This window comes from Gallus gallus, chromosome 24 (genome assembly GCF_016699485.2).
Source record: "Gallus gallus isolate bGalGal1 chromosome 24, bGalGal1.mat.broiler.GRCg7b, whole genome shotgun sequence".
Classification (NCBI taxonomy): Eukaryota; Metazoa; Chordata; class Aves; order Galliformes; family Phasianidae; genus Gallus; species Gallus gallus.
In genome coordinates this window covers 6,326,807-6,344,132 of record NC_052555.1, presented here as the reverse complement: position 1 = coordinate 6,344,132, position 17,326 = coordinate 6,326,807, and the positions used below count along the sequence as shown (strand labels likewise).

Here is a 17,326-nt window from a genome sequence, read left to right as displayed (position 1 = left end):
GTATGTGGGAGCACTGGCATGTTGCAAGGAGGGTTAGCAGGCCAGGAAGACCAGAATAAGCATCCAAGAGTTCTGGGCATCCTCAGTTGGCAGAAAGAAACACTAGGGATGGGACATGTTGCCAGTGTTGCCAGCAGGAACAGGGAAGTAATTGTCACCCTGTACTCAGCACTGGTGAGGCCGCACCTCGAGTATTGTGTCCAGTTTTGGGCCCCTCACTGTAAGAAAGACATCGAGGCCCTGGAACGTGTCCAGAGGAGGGCAACAAAGCTGGTGAGGGGTCTGGAGCACAGGCCTTATGAGGAGCGGCTGAAGGAGCTGGGATTGTTCAGTCTGGAGAAGAGGAGGCTCAGGGGAGACCTTATTGCTCTCTATAACTACCTGCAGGGAGGTTGTAGTGAGCTGGGGGTTGGCCTCTTCTCTCGTGTGATGGTGATAGAACTAGAGGGAATGGCTTCAAACTGCACCTGGGAAGGTTCAGGCTGGATGTTAGGAAATACTCCTTCACTGAAAGGGTGGTCCGGTACTGGAATGGGCTGCCCAGAGAGGTGGTGGAGTCACTGACCCTGGAGGTGTTCAAGGATCGTTTGGACGTTGTGTTGAGGGACATGGTTTAGTGAGAACTATTGGTGATGGGTGGATGGTTGGACTGGGTGATCTCGTGGGTCTTTTCCAGCCTTGGTGATTCTATGACATCCAGGTTGGGCAGATTTGGGGGGGAATGACTGCCTCTGAGGTCACTGCTGTGAGCTCTTGCCAGAAGGATCAGTCTGTGTGCCAAATGTGAGAATGAGTGACCGTTGGTTTACAAAGCCTAGTGCCAGCAAAATACACAAGTACAGAGGCAATAAGTGCTAGGAGTTGCTTTGCTCCAGCAGCTGAGTCATAATGCCACCAGAAGCTCAGCCTTGCTGCTGCAGCTGTGAGAGTCTTCATTCACTGTTGCATTGCAACTGTACAGCCACCCTGATACCATGTAAACATGGCCTCAGGCTTGAGAGTTCTTAATTCACTTTTGAAAATGAGTTATGGTGTCACTTAGAGCCAATTAGTTGTTCAAGTGGAGGAGGATATGAGCCTTTACTCACATATACCTGTCTTATTCTCTAGATCTTTTGTGCTTATTGCAGTGGTTTCTGTACAATGCAGCCCTGTGCTGAACTGCCTTGTACAAAACTTAGCCTACATCTCATGCTTATTGTTAAAAGGGAGTTTGTCCTGATAGGAGCTCAAATCTTCTCTATATCCGATAGTTGATATTTGTCTCAGCAGCTCACGTGTATGTCTGCAGGAAAACCTGGAAGGAGTGAGGAAAACAGGGGCAGGAGGAGGGAGCTGTTGCCTAGAAAAGACAGTGCTGTGTATGACTGAACAGTATTCGCTGCTCATACCCAAGGGCACTATTCCCCCACTGGGAGGGAACAGATTGTATGATGCGAGGACACTAAGGATACTGCCCACAGCTCACTTAATGGGGAGGTCACGCACGCATAAATCACTGATGATACTGCTACCTTGAACACATTTTCATGATTTAACCAAGTGTTACCAAACATTTTGGTCAGGGCAAAGCAGTTAATTGCGTCATAGGCAGCTGATAAAGGCATGACTACGCTGATAGCAAGTGCGTGTGGCCTGAGAGGTGCAGTGTGATGTCCATCTGCTGCAAGAGAGATGGCGGGGGTCACCAGTGCTACAGACTGGGTTATTCCTGCACAAGCCCAGTATGATTTGCACCAGATAACATGCTTGCTGTGCTGGGACTGCTTGCTTTCCATGATTTGGTCAGTACCTCGGGACTTGTGGCGTTAACTAGTTACGGAGTTTGTCTAATCATTTATTGGGTTTGTTTTCCTTGTTCGTGGTGTAAAACAAGTAGGAATGGGTAAAAACTGAGACAAAAAGAAAGGATTCAGTTTAGACACCAGGAAACCTTTCCAACAATAAAAATAATGATGTCTTTTGTCTGGGGAGCTCGTTGAGTCAGCATTATGAGAAGTCTTTAAGAGTTTGTTAGACAACCTCAAGTCGAACACCAGCAGAATTGCTTCTACTGCCTCAAACTCCCCCTCTGTGACTTGGTGGTTCCTCAGTAATGTATCTAGCAGTGGTACTTCCTCATACAGGCAGCCCAGGCTTCTCCTCCTGTGGTAGCAGGAGTGAGAGCTTTTATTCCTCAATAAAAGTTTTACTTGAAGACGCCCGAATCTTTTACCACAAAGTATTTCTCACGTTGCTAGAAATTTAAACCCATTCTCATAGGTATGTAATAGCTTGTATGAATAAAAATGCCTGTATGAATACATGCAATCAGGAGCCTACAGGAAATAAACAGCAGGAGTCTTTCTTTTTACAGATCGACATTTCCAAATGCCACTATCTAGTGGACTTGGATACAGCAGCTGAAACCCCAAGGGAGCCAAGATACTCCTCCAACAAAGAGGATTGGGTAACCATTGCCTACAAGCCATTCCTAGATGCTTCCAGGTATGGTTTTTTGTTTGAAATTAGTGAGAGACTGACAGATCTGTGAACTAATTTTGTTCAATAATCTGATTACAACAGCTGTGCACAGGAAAGAAAGATACACTGGCAAATGCCAGCTTGAAATCCAGTTTCCTGTAAAGGTTGCTTGCTGGCTACAGTGGAACCTTTGTCAAACTTGTATGTGCAGTGTTAATTACCTAGGTTGCTTTAGAGTGTGAAGCAAGCCAGGAAGAGGGGGGAACAAGGATTATTTTTAAAAGGGGTACTTCCTTAGTGCTTCTTGCTGATGTAATGTTTCTTCTTTTCCTTTCTAAAGAAGTACGGTGTACATAATCTTTTCCCAGCAGACTTTTGAATCTGCAGCCTTGTTTCAGCCAAATTTGATAGACAGATGTAAATCAGTCTCAGAGTGAACTCGTAGATGTTTTATGAAAGCTGGCAGATGAAGAAAGGAGGGTGGCCACAGTGAGTGCAAGTGACCAAGGTGACACCTTTATTAGACACTGGAGAGCTCCTGTAGCAGACCTCTGTCAGAATCAGCTCTTTGTTAGTTCTGTTGCTCACTGATTAACTGTTTGTGTATTTGACAAGGACAAGGAATTATTTTGCGAAGCAGGGGTTGAAATTGCCATCCTCCAGGCTAACTGTGGAATTCAATTTGTCAAACTGGGAGTATTTCTAATACATTCCTACAAAGGCAGAAACTCTCAGCTCTTTGGGGATGGGTTTTTAGCCATTTAAAGCTTTGGCCATGCAGCTGTCCTCTCAGCGTGGACAGCACAAGGTTCAGTGCCCTCTGGTATTCTATATGAGACATTATTACTTCCTCTAATAGATCACCGCAAGGAGCAGGGCTGGTGAAAGCAGTTAGACAGTGAGAAATAGTGATGATATGCTTTTCTCAGGGTTTACTCTCATGTTCCTGGCTTGCTGACGTGAATGAGTTTCCTTGACGTGGTTTTTTGTTTGCCTAAAGACCTGCTGTTGTGTAAGAGCAGGACTTCAGGAGAGGAGAATGAGATGGCCAATGACTCTCATTAATGAGGCAACAGAAGCGTCTGCACAAGAGTATTGCAGAGGACTCCTTTTGCAGTGCCCGCACCCCCCAAATGTCTGAAGCTCTGTGCATTTCTGCTTAAAAAGTACATTCAGGTGTTTCTGCAATGCTGCCTAGGATCAGCACAAGGAGATAACTCCTTGGAGAGAAGCGTATAGCTTGGTACTGACGTGAGTCTTTGTCATTCTTCCCTGCTGTAATGCTGTTTCCATGAGTTGTTCTATGAAAATCTTCTTCCTTTCTTCCTCTTCTTTTAAATTCCTCTTCTTATTAGGGAAAATTTATAAAATTAAATAATTGCCCTATTTACAGCCAAACACCAGCACACTGCCAAGCATAAATATCTGGCTGGCTGCTCAGAATGTGGCTGAATCTGCAGGTTAGAGGGGGTGTTCAGCTCTGTGTTTCTGGGGGAAATGCTGTCTGAATGCTTCTTAATAGTAACTTGTTTCCACTGCTTTGCTTGGAAATTTGTACGATCATTTTTATTTGAGTAACAGGTTGGGCTCTTGTAGCAAAAGTAGAATCTCACTGTGCGGCAGCAGCTTGCTTCAAGGAGTCTCAGATGCTCAAACTGCAGAGCATTCTGACTGAAAAAGCAATGAGATGAAAGGGCAGAAAGCATGTCAGGTGCTGGAAATTGGTGAGCTGGAAGGATCCCAGAGCTAGCGGGTCTGTGAGGAGAGGTCTTCCCTGAGTGTGATGTGAAGGTTTGAGGGCAGGGTCAGTGGACGTGCATCAGGAGCTTCATGCAATGAACCAGGCTGTGTGTGTTTCTGAGTGTGTGCTTCCCCCTACCAGCTCAGTGAATTGATGCAGTTCTTAACAGTGGCACCTGCTTCCCTCCAGTGAGTAGAGAGTGCCCCTTGCTACCTAGGAAGTGAGTGTAAAAGCACTGTGAAAATGCAGCAGTTTTTGATGAAAGGGAGGAGGGAATAGAAGAGTTACTTCAAACTGAGCTGTGAGGGAAGCAGCCAGGGGAGATTTCAGGTCTGCAGCTCAGTGGCTGCAGAGCAGGGAGCATTTAAAAACAAAACAAAAATCCTTGCAGATCTTGTTCTTTTGAAAATAAATGATCCCAGCGGTTCCATTTGCTCCTGCTGAACTGGAGGCTTCTGGAACTCACTGTGAGTCTCACATTGATGTTGGCAAAGTGTAAATGTCAGCTGGCTCTGAAAAATGGTGCTGTTAATTGAATTAGACAGCACTCCAAGCTGCAATTATGCTCCTCAGGAAGCTGCTTTGTCCAGGTCCATTTAATTCTGTATTGGCTGAGCACTCCAGTTCTGGCACAGACGAGGGGGAATAGCTGACAGCTCCCTGCTGAGGAGTACATATTCCAGCTCTTCAGGTTGAGCTGTCTGCTCACTCTGAACACTTGTGTTCTCACCCTTAAGATTTTCCATCACAAAAAAAGAAATATATATATATATTCTTAGTGTAAGATTAATGATGCAGTCACCTTGTGCTAGAATATCATTACCCTGGTTTGATAGGTGGCCTTCTCATTCCCCTCAGCGATGTTTACCTTATTTCGTGAAATGGTTTCCCTGCTTTTGTTTCATAAGTAGCTAGAGCACTCGTCTGGGGCACAGTTGGTACAAAATGTAACGTGTAGAGATTCTCGGAGAGCTTTGGTCATGAGCTTCTGGTGTATGCCCGTGTCCTGAAGGTGTGAGGTCTGACCCATGTGCCAGATGTTGAGCTTCCTCCTGTCTGTTCTTTCTGCCATTCCCTTCTCTTCTTCCTTGTCAAGCTTCATTCTAAATTGTTTGAAGTGAGAAGTTCAAGTTGCAAGACACAGTTAGGAAGAATTCCCCCCACCCTCGCATGTTTCCAACTGTTTCCACTCCGTGTCAGTCTTTGCATTTGGGAAGGGTGACACGAACATCTTCACTTTATCCTTGCTTCCACTGCTGTTAGTAGAACAGGGCTGTTGAGAATGCCAACAGGTAATTTGCAGAAGTCTGCAAATTCTGGTCCCAGTTCTGCCGGGCCTACTGGCTGCAGTGCACCTCTGTCCCAACTGGAAACCGCTCTGGGTGATGCAGCTGTTCTTCCTCTAGAAGCAAACAACCTGACACTGCCATCTTTAGAGCAGTCCAAGACCTGGGCAGAATTTGTCTTGCTCTGACCTGGAGCCAGCCTTTCTGCAGTGGAGTTTCGTGTAGCTTGGAGTGACTGTGGAGTTCATCATGTTACCAGCACGTTGCTTATGAGCAATGTGCTGATTAAGGTTACACACTCACGATCTCCTGGGGCCAAATTTGGAGGGAAATGCAAATAGAACATTATGTATGTTAACGGTCAGCTTCACCCCTTCCGTGTGCTATCTGTTGTCTGAGCCTGATGAAGTGAGCTGCCAGGAGGTCAAGATTTGACTGACTTCGGAGTTGTCTCATGGCTTCTTGAGCTGCAGAAGCATCATCAGCTGTGAACTTCTTACTAGAAGCAAGGCTTCCAGGGCTCTGCTCCTTTGTTACCAGCAGCAGAGAGCTCTGCCTTGCCTTTGTCCATGCTGGAGTCTTTTTTTATTGAGAAAGTTGTTGCTTAGCATGCACAAAGGCTGAGCTTATTGCTGTAGTATGATATGTTGGTGCTATCACTTGCCCTGCCATTTTCAGAGATTCTTATTTTTATATTTGAGATGTGACTTTCTCATCATATCAACATCATAATGCAGGTAAGACATCACCAGACTTTTCCTGTTGGTTGTCTACTCCCAGTTGCAGGAGATCAGGAGCTGCTTGTTCTCAGATGCATTACAGCATGGATGATCCAACCTTTTCAGTTGCCCGGAGAGCACTGAGTGAAGAATTGCTTTGGGCCACGTATATGTAGGTCACTCCAAAAGTAATGCCTCCTATTTATTTCCATGGAAGTGACAACAGATACAGCAATACCATTTGATAGAGGAAGTACACAACTACAAAGTGCTATTTTTCAACATAATCACTGCCATTAGCTGTGCATACTTGTCAGCAATGCAAAAACCTGCACCGGCGTAGGTGACCCACTGTCACCACTGCTGAAATGCACCACCCACCCCTCACTGTGCTAACGTATACTATTTGGTCTTCAGAAAGCTTCAGCAAAAACCGATGAGTGTCAGTAGGCACCATTTTTCTGCATGGAGAAATTCAATGGCACATCTCTGTTTCATTCCCACTTCTGTGTCAGACACCACTGTGCCCCTTTGCTGCCATCTGTCACGCAGCAACAGCACGGAATGGGATATTGGTGGGAAGGTTCCACTTCTACTGCCATACTACCACCACCACCCACTTCTGATATCATGGGCTGACATAAAACAGGAGGCATTACTTTTGGAGCAACTCTCATAAAGTTTATAATATAGTTCATGTATATAAGTAACAATTTATTTTAATGTGTAATACTTTTTAGTAAAACATGAAGAAGAGCAATGAAGCCATCAAATTAGTGGAATCCGTGACCTTGTTGTTGTGAAGCTAACACATCAGTGTGATTTGGTGGCAGTGGCTGCAGCTCTCACTGAGGTCTCGTGGTGTTGGTCGGAGATTTGTGATGAAATTTTGCTCTTTCTGTGCTTCATCCTTCAACGTGGTTGTTCACAAGTGTATGTGCTGCCAAAAAGTGATGGCGTGAATAAGGTGTGATTGTGAAGTGAGGGATGTCTCTCTGAGAAGAGAGGGCTCATAGAAGTCTGGTAGAGAGACACGATCAGATCTTTGAGTTCTTCTTGAAACATTCTCAGATTCCTTTATTAGAACAGAAGGCATAGCTGTGTATTTTTTCACTGCTCACAGGACTGTGTTTAGCCAGTGCATCACAGTGCACACCTCTATTGGCCAGCACTGCTATGTGCCTTCCCTGTGCCCTGGGTTCAGTGCACGCAGTGCCCATCACAGAGCGCTGTGTGGCTGCTGGGAGCAATGGGTTCCCCGGGGCTGGGCCATGTGTGGGCTGGGGGTTGAATGGCTGTGCCTGCATTACAGCATGGCTGAAAACCCTGGGAGCCTCCTGGGAGATGTAGCTCACAGTGGCAGTTTCTGCCATTTCTTTGTAGTTTTTGAAAGATATCCAGTACTGCCTTACAATAAGCAGGCAAAATACGATTGATCTTCTGAAAGATTGAATTGAATTGGAAGGCCAGAATCTTGTCTGTGTAACCAGCCAAGCGGTGTGAATTAAAATGGCCAACCAAGTACTGGCAGCCTCCAGCAAACTGCCGTGTAGGCTTTAGGGCATTGCATCCCTCTTGAATGCAATACCCTCAACAGAAGATCAGCAAAAGAGCAAAACTCCGTAATTCCAGTGCCCATCAAAGTTTGTCTGCCCTTCAGGCACTAGTGGAAGAGTAGGTGATCAGAAAGATTGGCTAGAGAAGAGGCAATGCCAGGAGTTGAACACAGCCTTGCTAGCTTTCACCTTCAGGACGTGCCCCGATGAGTGGGAGACCTGCCTAGCTGTATGATGCTGAAGGCCCTCAGGGCTGTACTGTCTGCTCTCTGGAACCTGATATCCTGGAGCTAAGCTTCTTTTGATAAATACCCTTCTTTTGATAAATACCTAACCCTAACATCCCACTGGAATGGTTAGCAGGCAGGCTGAAGAATGGGGCAGGCTGATGCCCTCGAATTGGTGATGCTGGCACAAGCCAGCTTTGGTCCCACAGGCAAGAAGAAAAAGGGACTGGGCTTTGTATGCTTGTTCCACTGGCATTCCTTGCATCACTGACTCACCAGCACAGATCTTTTGCAAACGTTCTTTTGTGTTGCTTTGAACATATTAGCTAATGAATACTTTAAGGATGATTTATCTTTTCCTTTCTGGTTTCAGGTCCTCAAAGCTGCTGCGTGCATTCTACGTCCCTGTCCTCTCAGAAAGGTACACACAGTATGCAAACTACACTATTCTGAAATCTCGGAGGTTGAAGCAAACCAAGAGAAAAATGGGAGGCTAGCAACACACCTGGGTAACAAAACCAACTGACACTCTGGGACGGCTGCCTAAGCCGCCTTCAGTTTCCTTTCTGAAATGTTGTGCTTGTAAGATCCACTAATAAAGATTTCCATGAAGTGATTTCACTCTGCAAGCTTCCTGCTGTAAGAGGGATACATCATCTGCTTTCAGTTCTCGGAGCCAGGTGTCTGCTCTGCCTGCACAGAACCTATTGGTTTGGAACCAGCTGGAACATCCAGCACCACCTACAAACATATTATCTTTGCTGTTCTCTGTGTTTACGCCTATTATACCAGAGAAGAGAAAAATGGAAAATAAAAAGAAATTACAATATCAAGTTCTGCTCCAGGTTGTAGTCTGGCATGTGGAAAATCCAGCTTTACTCCCTCTCTCTCTGGCTCTTATCTGTTAGACTGGTGTTCACTTTCTTATAGGGATATTTTTTTTCAGACAACAGATCTTACAGTTGCTTTTTGTTGTTGTTGCTTTTCCTTTTTTAAACCAAAAAGAAGGGGAAAAGAGAAAAATGCTTGAAAGACAGTTAACTATGAAATGCACTGAATCTTGAGCAAAGCAGTGTACAGCATGGAGAAATAGTCTGAAGTTGCTCTGTACAGAAGACGCTTTCAAGGAGAAACTTGCACTTTTGGGGAAAAAAGAAGGCTACCACAAACTTACAAATTGAGCCAATTATCTGTTTTCAGTGGGACTGGGTTGCTTTTGTTATATTTGGCACTATGAAACACAAAGGATTTGCTCCTTATTTATAATTTTTTAGAGATGCCTGTAACATTCTTTCGGTTCTAAATACAGCATCTTAAATTTCTGGGTAAAGGCAGAGAGGAAGGGTTGATTTTATTTTATTATTTAATCTGTTTCCTGAATCTACCAGGTAGAGTGTATTTATTCTGTTGTTCTAATATGCTCCAGAGGAATGCTTTGTTTAATTCTGTCTTCATTTTAAAAGCGTGCAGTATTACAGGCTTAATGGAATTGTTTTCGCCTGCTTTCTTGGAACTGTGTACAGGAATAGGATGACATGAGATTGGAGCAGAGAGGAAGTCCCCTTTGTGGAAGAGGCTACACTAGGTGCATGCTCTCCTGACTGTGATTACGTTGGAGTGTGTATGCAGTGACAGAATGGTGGAGCAGGAGGATCAGGGAGCAGATGGGTTGGCACGCAAAGAGGAAAGCATGTGTCCCCGAGCAGCATGTGTCAGTGCAGGATGTTAGGCAGGTCTCAGCCGGTCTGCAGGTTAGCATCTGAACAGGATGGCAAGGACAAGTGGCACTAGCAGGGCTGTGATTTAACGTGGGACAGAACAGGAGGAGTGGAATGAGAAAAAAAGCAGAGGTTGAACTGTAAGAGAAACTTGGAAACGCAGGGAGAGGCATTTTGAATCCTCTGCCTTTCATGTGAAAGTTTTTCGATGGTACTGTGCTCTGGTAGAGTCAGCTTATATAGGGTAAGAGCAAATGCACTTTGGTTGACTGCAGCATGGAGAACGTAGTGTGCTACCCCCCACTGTATGGGGAAATAGACTGAAGCTGGGACTGTGAATTTAAACTTGGGAGGTTTAAGTGGGATCGTTTGTGACTGTGTCCTGGCCCTGCTCAGAGAACGGGCCTTACCCTGTGTGAGTATCCTAAGGGTCAAACGTGGAGCTCGAGGATTTCTGCCGAGCAATTGGTGTGCTGGGTGAGCCAGTGTGGGGGCTGTGCTCACAGCATTCCCTCCCACCCTCCAGGCTGCTTTTCCCCTCGTGCAAACACATATCAAACAGGGCTCTGTAGCGGGGAACCAAGACCAGATCCGTGGCCATGTTTGTTGTCTCTTTCCTTGCTGATCTCTGACCTTAAATAAAGAAACAAGTGTAGTTGAAGAATCAGCTGCAGCTCTCCCTGGTGCTGCTTGTGTGACTGTTCCGTGCTGTCGTAGCCCTTAACCTCACGTTTAATGTGAAAAGACAGTGCAGTAAAGATGTGTTTTAAATGGCTGTGGCTGTTCCACCTTCCTCTCTAGTTTAATTCATAAGTCATGGCTGTTGTACACCGCCCAGTTTGAATGCAGTTGTGTATGCAGAGAGGTTTGTTCCAGAAGGTGAAGGTATGTCCAAAAAAAAAAAAAAAAAAAACCCCAAACCCAAACATATTTGTAAAGGGGTTCTGTAGTTTGCTTTTCTGATTTCGTTAGCAAACTTGTGGGGAGGGGCTTCAAAGTTTTTGTTGTTACTTTGACTTTTGTTAAAGCAAATGCATGATCTTGTTATAAGGAGACAGGTTTGGAACAGCTAATTTATAATCTATATTAAACAAATAAAATCTCGTGGTTTGTGACCCTGGGGACAAGCGGTCAGACCAGAGACTGCTCTGTGGGTTCCCAGCCCTGGGCAGGAGGATGGCTGTGCCCATACCTGCTGGGGAGCACACTGGGACAGTGCCCACAGTCTTGGATTGATTTTTGCTGCCTTTATTCTTTAGGGGTTGAGATGTGTGGAGCAGACAGCTGCCTGTGTTGCATTACAACACTCAGATTTCTGTAAAGCACGGTGTGATACTGCGGGGAATCAGACTGAAATTTGGTATCTGCTACAGTGATGTTCAGTTTCAAGTCTATCTCAGTATTTGGGTCCACCTGACAACCAGCAGGAGGTACTGAGTGGGTCTGCAGTGCATTTATTTTGCTGTAGGAAGGGCTCCAAGTGGCGGTAGTGGAGAGAACCCCTGGTAATGGAATCCCGTGCTTCTGAGCTGCCAGCTCTCCAGGCGCTGCTCGGTGAAAGAACTGTGAATTTCTTTCTCCTCCAGCATCTGTCTGAACCTGAGTATCATCCTAGCCCTGCTAAGGTTCAGCACATCCCTATGAATAACTGCATGAGTCTCCACCTGCTTGCCTGGAGAACTACTGACAAGGCTCCATCTGTCTGCTTTGCAAACTCCGGCTGCATCTGCTAAGCAGCAAAAAAGGTCCACGTGGATGCATAGGGCGAGAGCAGCAGCACCCAGCAGGACTCTGGATCAACACAGTGCTGCTGCTGCTGCTGCCCGCTGCCCAGCTCTGTACTGGGGCAGCAGCAGTGCAGGGTTGGGGTGCTGCAGCCAGGGCAGGACAGGAGCCCTTGGCTGTGGGGTCAGGGAAGATGCTGAGGCTGTGAAGGTGGAGGCTCTTGGGTCTCCTCCAAATGCGTGCATGTGATTAGATGTGTCTGACTAGAGAGCTAGGTTCTCCTCTAGTACTGTTGCCTACTTGTCCTGGACCTCCATGAGTCCTGCTTGGAAGGTAAACTACCAGGTGAGCGCTTAAACATAGTCAGAAACAGCCTTCAGACAACTTCTGCTACAACAGGGCAGTCTTCTTCATGTTCCATGCAGCACAGAGAAGGATGTTCTGCCTTGTCTGTTTTCTAATAGTCCCCAGGGGCACTGGTATAGTCCTTGTCCTGCCAAGAGCAGGGAGAGAGAGATTCTCAGGGAGGTTTCCTCTGCCCTGTGTTTGGACTGGCTGGTTGGAAAGACTGTCATAGAGCAGAAGGAGCAGGGCAGAGCTATCGTTTTAATTAGTACTCCTTTCACTTCTTTATTCCTCAGGCTGTAGATCAGGGGATTTAGAGCTGGAATTATAGCTGTGTATGAGAGGAAAAAAAAAAATTCTTCTTGAGAGTAATTGACTTTGGGCTGTAAGTAAGTCAAGCTCCCGCTGCCATAATAAAAAGAGTTACAACAATAAGATATGAAGAACAGGTGGGGAAGGTGTCGCGCCTGCCCTCCGCAGAGGACATCTTCAGGATGTTGGAGATGATGCAGGCATAGGATACCAGGATGAGACAGAATGGTGCAAAGATGACCAGCACTGCAGTGGTTAAGTGTCTGCTTTTCGTACAAGGAGGTGTCAGTGCAGGAGAGCATAACAAGTGGAGGAATGTCACAGAAGAAGTAGGTAGCCTTGTTGGGCCCACAGAATCCCAAGGGGAACACCCAAGCTGCCGGCACCACAGACACTACATTACCACTAGGGAAAGCCTGGCTTTGTCATTCACAACGATGGAGTATCTCAGGGGGTTGCGTAGGGCCACGCAGCAGTCATAGCTGCCGAAACGTAGCATTCGGTGGCCCCCAAGGAAGTGACAAAGTAGAGCTGTGCGGCACAGCCCACATAGGACATTCTCCTGCCCTCTGACAGGAAGTTTACCAACACCTTGGAAACAACAGTGGATGCTGTGGAAATATCTAGGAAGGACGTATCTAGGAAGGACAGGACCCAGAGGAAGAAGTACACGGGCATATGGAGGGTGGGATGTGCTGTGACCAGGAAGATGAGAAGGTTCCCTGTGAGGAACACTCTAGCCATCTACTCTGAGCTAAAGGTCAGCCTACTTCATTTACTACAACAGTGCAGACAACTGTCTCACACTCTGACCTTTAAGACACAGTGGCTGCATTGATAAGGCAAATTCCTTCCTTTGTAAGTGATAAGGGAAAATGAACATGATCCACCAGTTACTTTTTGAGTAATACAGACAAGTAAGCAGTTGAAAACTTTCCTTTTATATGAGCCTGAGGATCTGTTTACCATGAAGGGTTTCATACCATAAAATGACCAACCAAGGATATCAGAAGTTCAGGAATTATATTATCATAGAGAGTTCTGGGTTGGAAGAGATCTCAATGACCATCTAATTCCCACGGCCCTACAATGGATGGGGACACCTTCCACCAGACCAGGTTGCCCAAAGCCCCATCCAGTCTGGCCTTGAACAATTACAGGGAGGGGGCAACTGCAGCTTCTCTAGGTAACCTGATCCTGTGCTAAGCTGTACTGAGGGACAAAGGAATGGAGCAGAGCTGGCAGCTCTGGCGTGGCCTAGGAAGAATACAAGCATGCCACCTAGATGTGCAGATCAGGAAAACCAGGGAGCACAGGGAACTGAACTTGGCAAGGGATGGGAAAAATAACAGGAAGAGATTGTGCAGGCACATTGGTCAGAAGGGAAAGGTCACAGAGTGTGCAACCCCTCTGGTAAATGAGAAGAGAGAAATGGCAACAATGCACACAGAGTAGGCTGAGGTATTCAAGCTCTTCATCTCAGCATTAAGAGGCAGTCCAGCTTCCCACATCTCTCAAGTCCCTGAGCCTCTATGAGAGGACTGGGGGAGCAAAATCCCTCCCTCCTACTGTAAGAGAAGAGCGATATGGAGACTGCCTGATTAGTACCAGTTTTTGTTTCAGAAGAAAACAGGGAGTAAAAGGAAGAGAAATTCTGTAGCCATTTTTACGTGTATCAGTTTGCATTATCAAAGCAGTCCTAGAAATAGCAACAGGGAACACAGCAACTGGAGAGCTCAATACAATGGGAAAGCTGTTACAACAAAGGTGTGATGACAAAAGGGCTAGCACAAGAGAAACAGCGCCAGAAAGGCAGGGAAGAAGATTACTCACCTGTATCAGAAGATTCTAGGTTTGCAGAGGAAAGCTTCCCAAAGAGGGATCTCCAAGGAGAGAGAGCAGGCAGTGGCAGTCAGCCCTTAAATGAGGACTAAGAGAGGTGCAGCCAGGCTCCACCCCTTCCTGTCGCACAGGTAAACTGCCTTCACCTGTGCTCCCAGGGCTGACCGGGTCCTTTCCCAGGTGCTCAATCAGTGGTTCAGGCTGTGACTCAACAGTTACCGTACAGGGAGTTATCACAGGCCACTTTTCATTCCCATGCAGCTGTTTGCATATGGACATCTTGCTGTGGACATTCTGTGGCAGCTTACTAGTTATGAAAACTTTTCACTTGGCCCCGTGTTTAAGGAATGCACCTTTTTACTATTTATTTCCTAGTTTTGGGGTAGTGCTGTGTGGACTGTCTTGATCCTTGACTCATACAGTAAACTGAGGATCTCTACATAGCTTCATAATGGCCAGGGCTGGCGTGGCATAGAAGAGTGTGGAGATTCACGTATTCTGCATAGATCTTTCCTTAGGTCTACACAGAACATACATGTTTCAGTTCCCTCACACCCACAGCAGCATGGTGAAGAGAACAGGAAGATCAAAAGCAAAAGATCTCATGTTGAGATAAGGACAGTTTAATAAGTGAGGAAAGAGAAACAAAAAAACCTACAAATTATGTGTAGGCAATAACTTCTGATGTAAAGATGATCACCATCTTCCACAAGTAAACATCTAGTCAACTTCGAAGCAGCTTTTACCTTGAAAGACAACATCCCCTGACCCCATCCCCAGCTTGCCCAAGTTCTTCACCCTCAACCCCCTCCACCCTTCCTTTCCCCTTCCCTTCATCAGTCGTCCCGCTGTATCCCTTGCCCACCCCCTGAAGCACGGGGAAGTTCAGATCCTGAAGATGGTGGGCTCTACAAAACAGCCTAAGAGGGAATTTGCTGCTTCCAGACATTCATCCGGGTGGAACTCTGCAAGCAGAAAGAAAATGTTGAGAGGGTACACTACTCAGAAAGGGAAGACAGTGCGTATTGACTGTCCCGCAGACTGCCACGCAGAAGCACGGGGAAAGAGGAACATGGAAATTGGTTGTGCATTTTCCAGGAAAGGCCCACAGTGTCAATTTTCCAAGCAAAATCTTACCAGCTCTGTCCCACAGCCACCTACAAGCTTTGGCCTCCAGAAGTTCTGACCAGGATACCCTCCATTTATACTGGTGCAGCCACACTAAGGCCAAAACTGTGGCCCAGACAACTGGCTTCACATCCTATCGGAGGGAAGGGGGTATTGAACAGTTAGCGGGAAGAAAGATAAATAAAGACCAGATTTGAAACAGAACAAATCTTCGGACAGAGCTCTGTCTGAAAGGAAGACCTCATAGTCTCATAGATTCAGACGTGGATTTATAGAATCACAGAACCGTAGAATGGCTTGGGTTGGAAAGGACATTAAAGATCACCTGGTTCCAACCCCCTGGCCATGGGCAGGGCTCCCACCCACCAAACCAGGTTGCCCAGAATCCCATCCAACCTGACCTTGAATGCCTCCAGGGATGGGGCTTCCAGGGCTTCTATGGGAAGCCTGTGCCAGAGCTTCATCACCTTCTGAATAAAAATTTTCCTCCTAACACCTTATCTAAATCTCCCCTCTTTTAGTTTAAAACCATTCCCTCTTGTCCTATTATTATCAGACCATGGAAAAGACACCTGTGCTGATCCAATCTCTCCGTTCCACAAGTAGAGAGGCTCTATATTCTGAAGGTTTTCATCTCCTTCTGTCAGTTCAACGCAGACCGTAAACCTGGGGCCAAGAAAAGTTCAGCACGTGACATTTCCTCACGCTTGACACTGATCTGCTTACCTCACTGAGACTTCGTCCCTCAACAGCAGTCTTCCTGAGCCCCAAGGCAGAGATCAGGGCTGAGGTGAGGGCCCAGGACCCATTTGCTTTCTGGAGTGCCACTACTACCCTGATACTGGAGATGTTACACAGTTTTGTTGGCAGTGGTGAAATTGTCCAGTCCCAACTGGTGTTAAGAGCTGTTGGTTCTTCCATCATCTGCTCTTCACGAAAAGACTTCTGCTCTGGAAAACAGAAATATTCATAGTCCCTTTGAGATAAGCATTGGCTAGTCAATTCAATAAAGGAAATTTCATGGTTGATGTTTGCTACAAGGGGAGGATGTTGATGAAGAGTGCTGTCTTCACCCACAGGAAGCATCATGCCCGTGGGCTCTGATCCTGGTAGGAGATTTCAACCACCTTGACATCTTCTGGAAGAAAGTGGTACAGCAAGTTGCAAGCACTCCAGTGCTACATCACACTCCGAGTAAAGAATTTCCTCCTAATATCTAACCTGAATTCTCTTCTCTTAGTTTAAAACCATTCCCCTTTCACTATCAGAACATTTAAAAAGTTGTGCGTTTTTTGGTAAGCTTCCTTTAAGTACTGTAAGGCTGCAGTGTGACCTCTTTGAAGCCTTCTCTTCTCCAGGCTGAACAGCTCCAACTGTCTCAGCCATTCTTTGTACGAAAGGTACTCCAGCCCTCTGATCGTCTCTGTGGCCCTCCTGTGGATCTACTCTAACAACTACTTTTTCTTTCTTGTGCTGGAGGCCCCAGATCTGGGTGTAGTTCTCCAGATGGAGCCTCACAAGGGCAGAGCAGAACAGGGTAATCACTTCCCTCATCCTCCTGGCCATGTCTCTTTTGATGCAGTCCAGGACACAGTTGGCTTCTCTGCTTCCTGACACTGCTGGTTTCTATCAGTCTTCATTCACCAGAACCCCCAAGTCCATCTATGCAAGAGAAGTTCTCCATGAGTTCTTCTCCCAGTCTGTTCATGTTGTGGATTTCCCTGACCCAGGTGCAGCACCTTGCAGTTGGTCTTGCTGAACCTCATTCAGTTCATTCAGGTCCATTTCCTAAGCTTGTCCAGGTCCAGCTCCCTTTGGTGTCATCTGCAAACTTGCTGAGGGTGTACTTGATCCCGCTGTCTGTATTGTTGGTAAAGATGCCAAAGAGTACATGTCCCAAGATGAACACCAAAGGGTGCGTGTATACATGGATTTTTGTGAGGATGGTGGCATTGCTGGGTGGCTGAGAGGGGCTCTATTTAGTGGCAGCAGGAGTGAATGGTGGGAAAATGTGAAGATGTAGGAAGCTGGGCAGGAGAATGGATGAAAACATTTGTAGCTGGACACATGGATGGCTATCCAGGAAAGCAGGGGGCAGATAAGCATTGAAGGAGTTGATAGGCAAATGAAGAATGTGAGGGAGAGGATGCTAAATTTAATTCAGGTCAATTCAGATCCTAAAGACGGGCATCTAAAGACAGCTAGTCCTTGTACAGATCACTGATCTGATCTGGTCAGAGCCTTAGCTCAGTGGTCATAGCTTT

At 46.3% G+C, this 17,326-nt stretch overlaps 1 protein-coding gene and 1 long non-coding RNA gene across 4 annotated transcripts in view; one reads left to right on the top strand and one right to left on the bottom strand.

Annotated features, from left to right (window-relative positions):
- The window catches only part of LOC100857473, a 40,168-nt gene extending 31,343 nt beyond the window's left edge, over positions 1-8,825 (top strand). The window contains exons 1-3 of one of the 3 annotated variants that reach the window (XR_001471486.3): positions 451-1,784; positions 2,357-2,487; positions 8,366-8,825. This is a non-coding gene — a long non-coding RNA (alpha-1,2-mannosyltransferase ALG9-like). Of the gene's footprint in view, positions 1-450; positions 1,785-2,190; positions 2,263-2,356; positions 2,488-8,365 lie in introns of those variants that run through there. The other 2 variants (XR_001471487.4, XR_003071749.3) reach the window with 2 other exon arrangements.
- A 5,709-nt stretch (positions 8,826-14,534) lies between these two features.
- LOC121106484 (von Willebrand factor A domain-containing protein 5A-like) lies at positions 14,535-16,962 on the bottom strand. Its single transcript, XM_040652259.1, has 3 exons — positions 15,789-16,962; positions 15,072-15,195; positions 14,535-14,899 (listed from the first exon to the last, which is right to left on the bottom strand). Exons 1-3 carry the CDS (start codon positions 16,149-16,151, stop codon positions 14,820-14,822), a joined length of 567 nt encoding a protein of 188 aa, XP_040508193.1. The 5' UTR covers positions 16,152-16,962; the 3' UTR covers positions 14,535-14,819.
- Between the last annotated feature and the right edge of the window lie 364 nt (positions 16,963-17,326).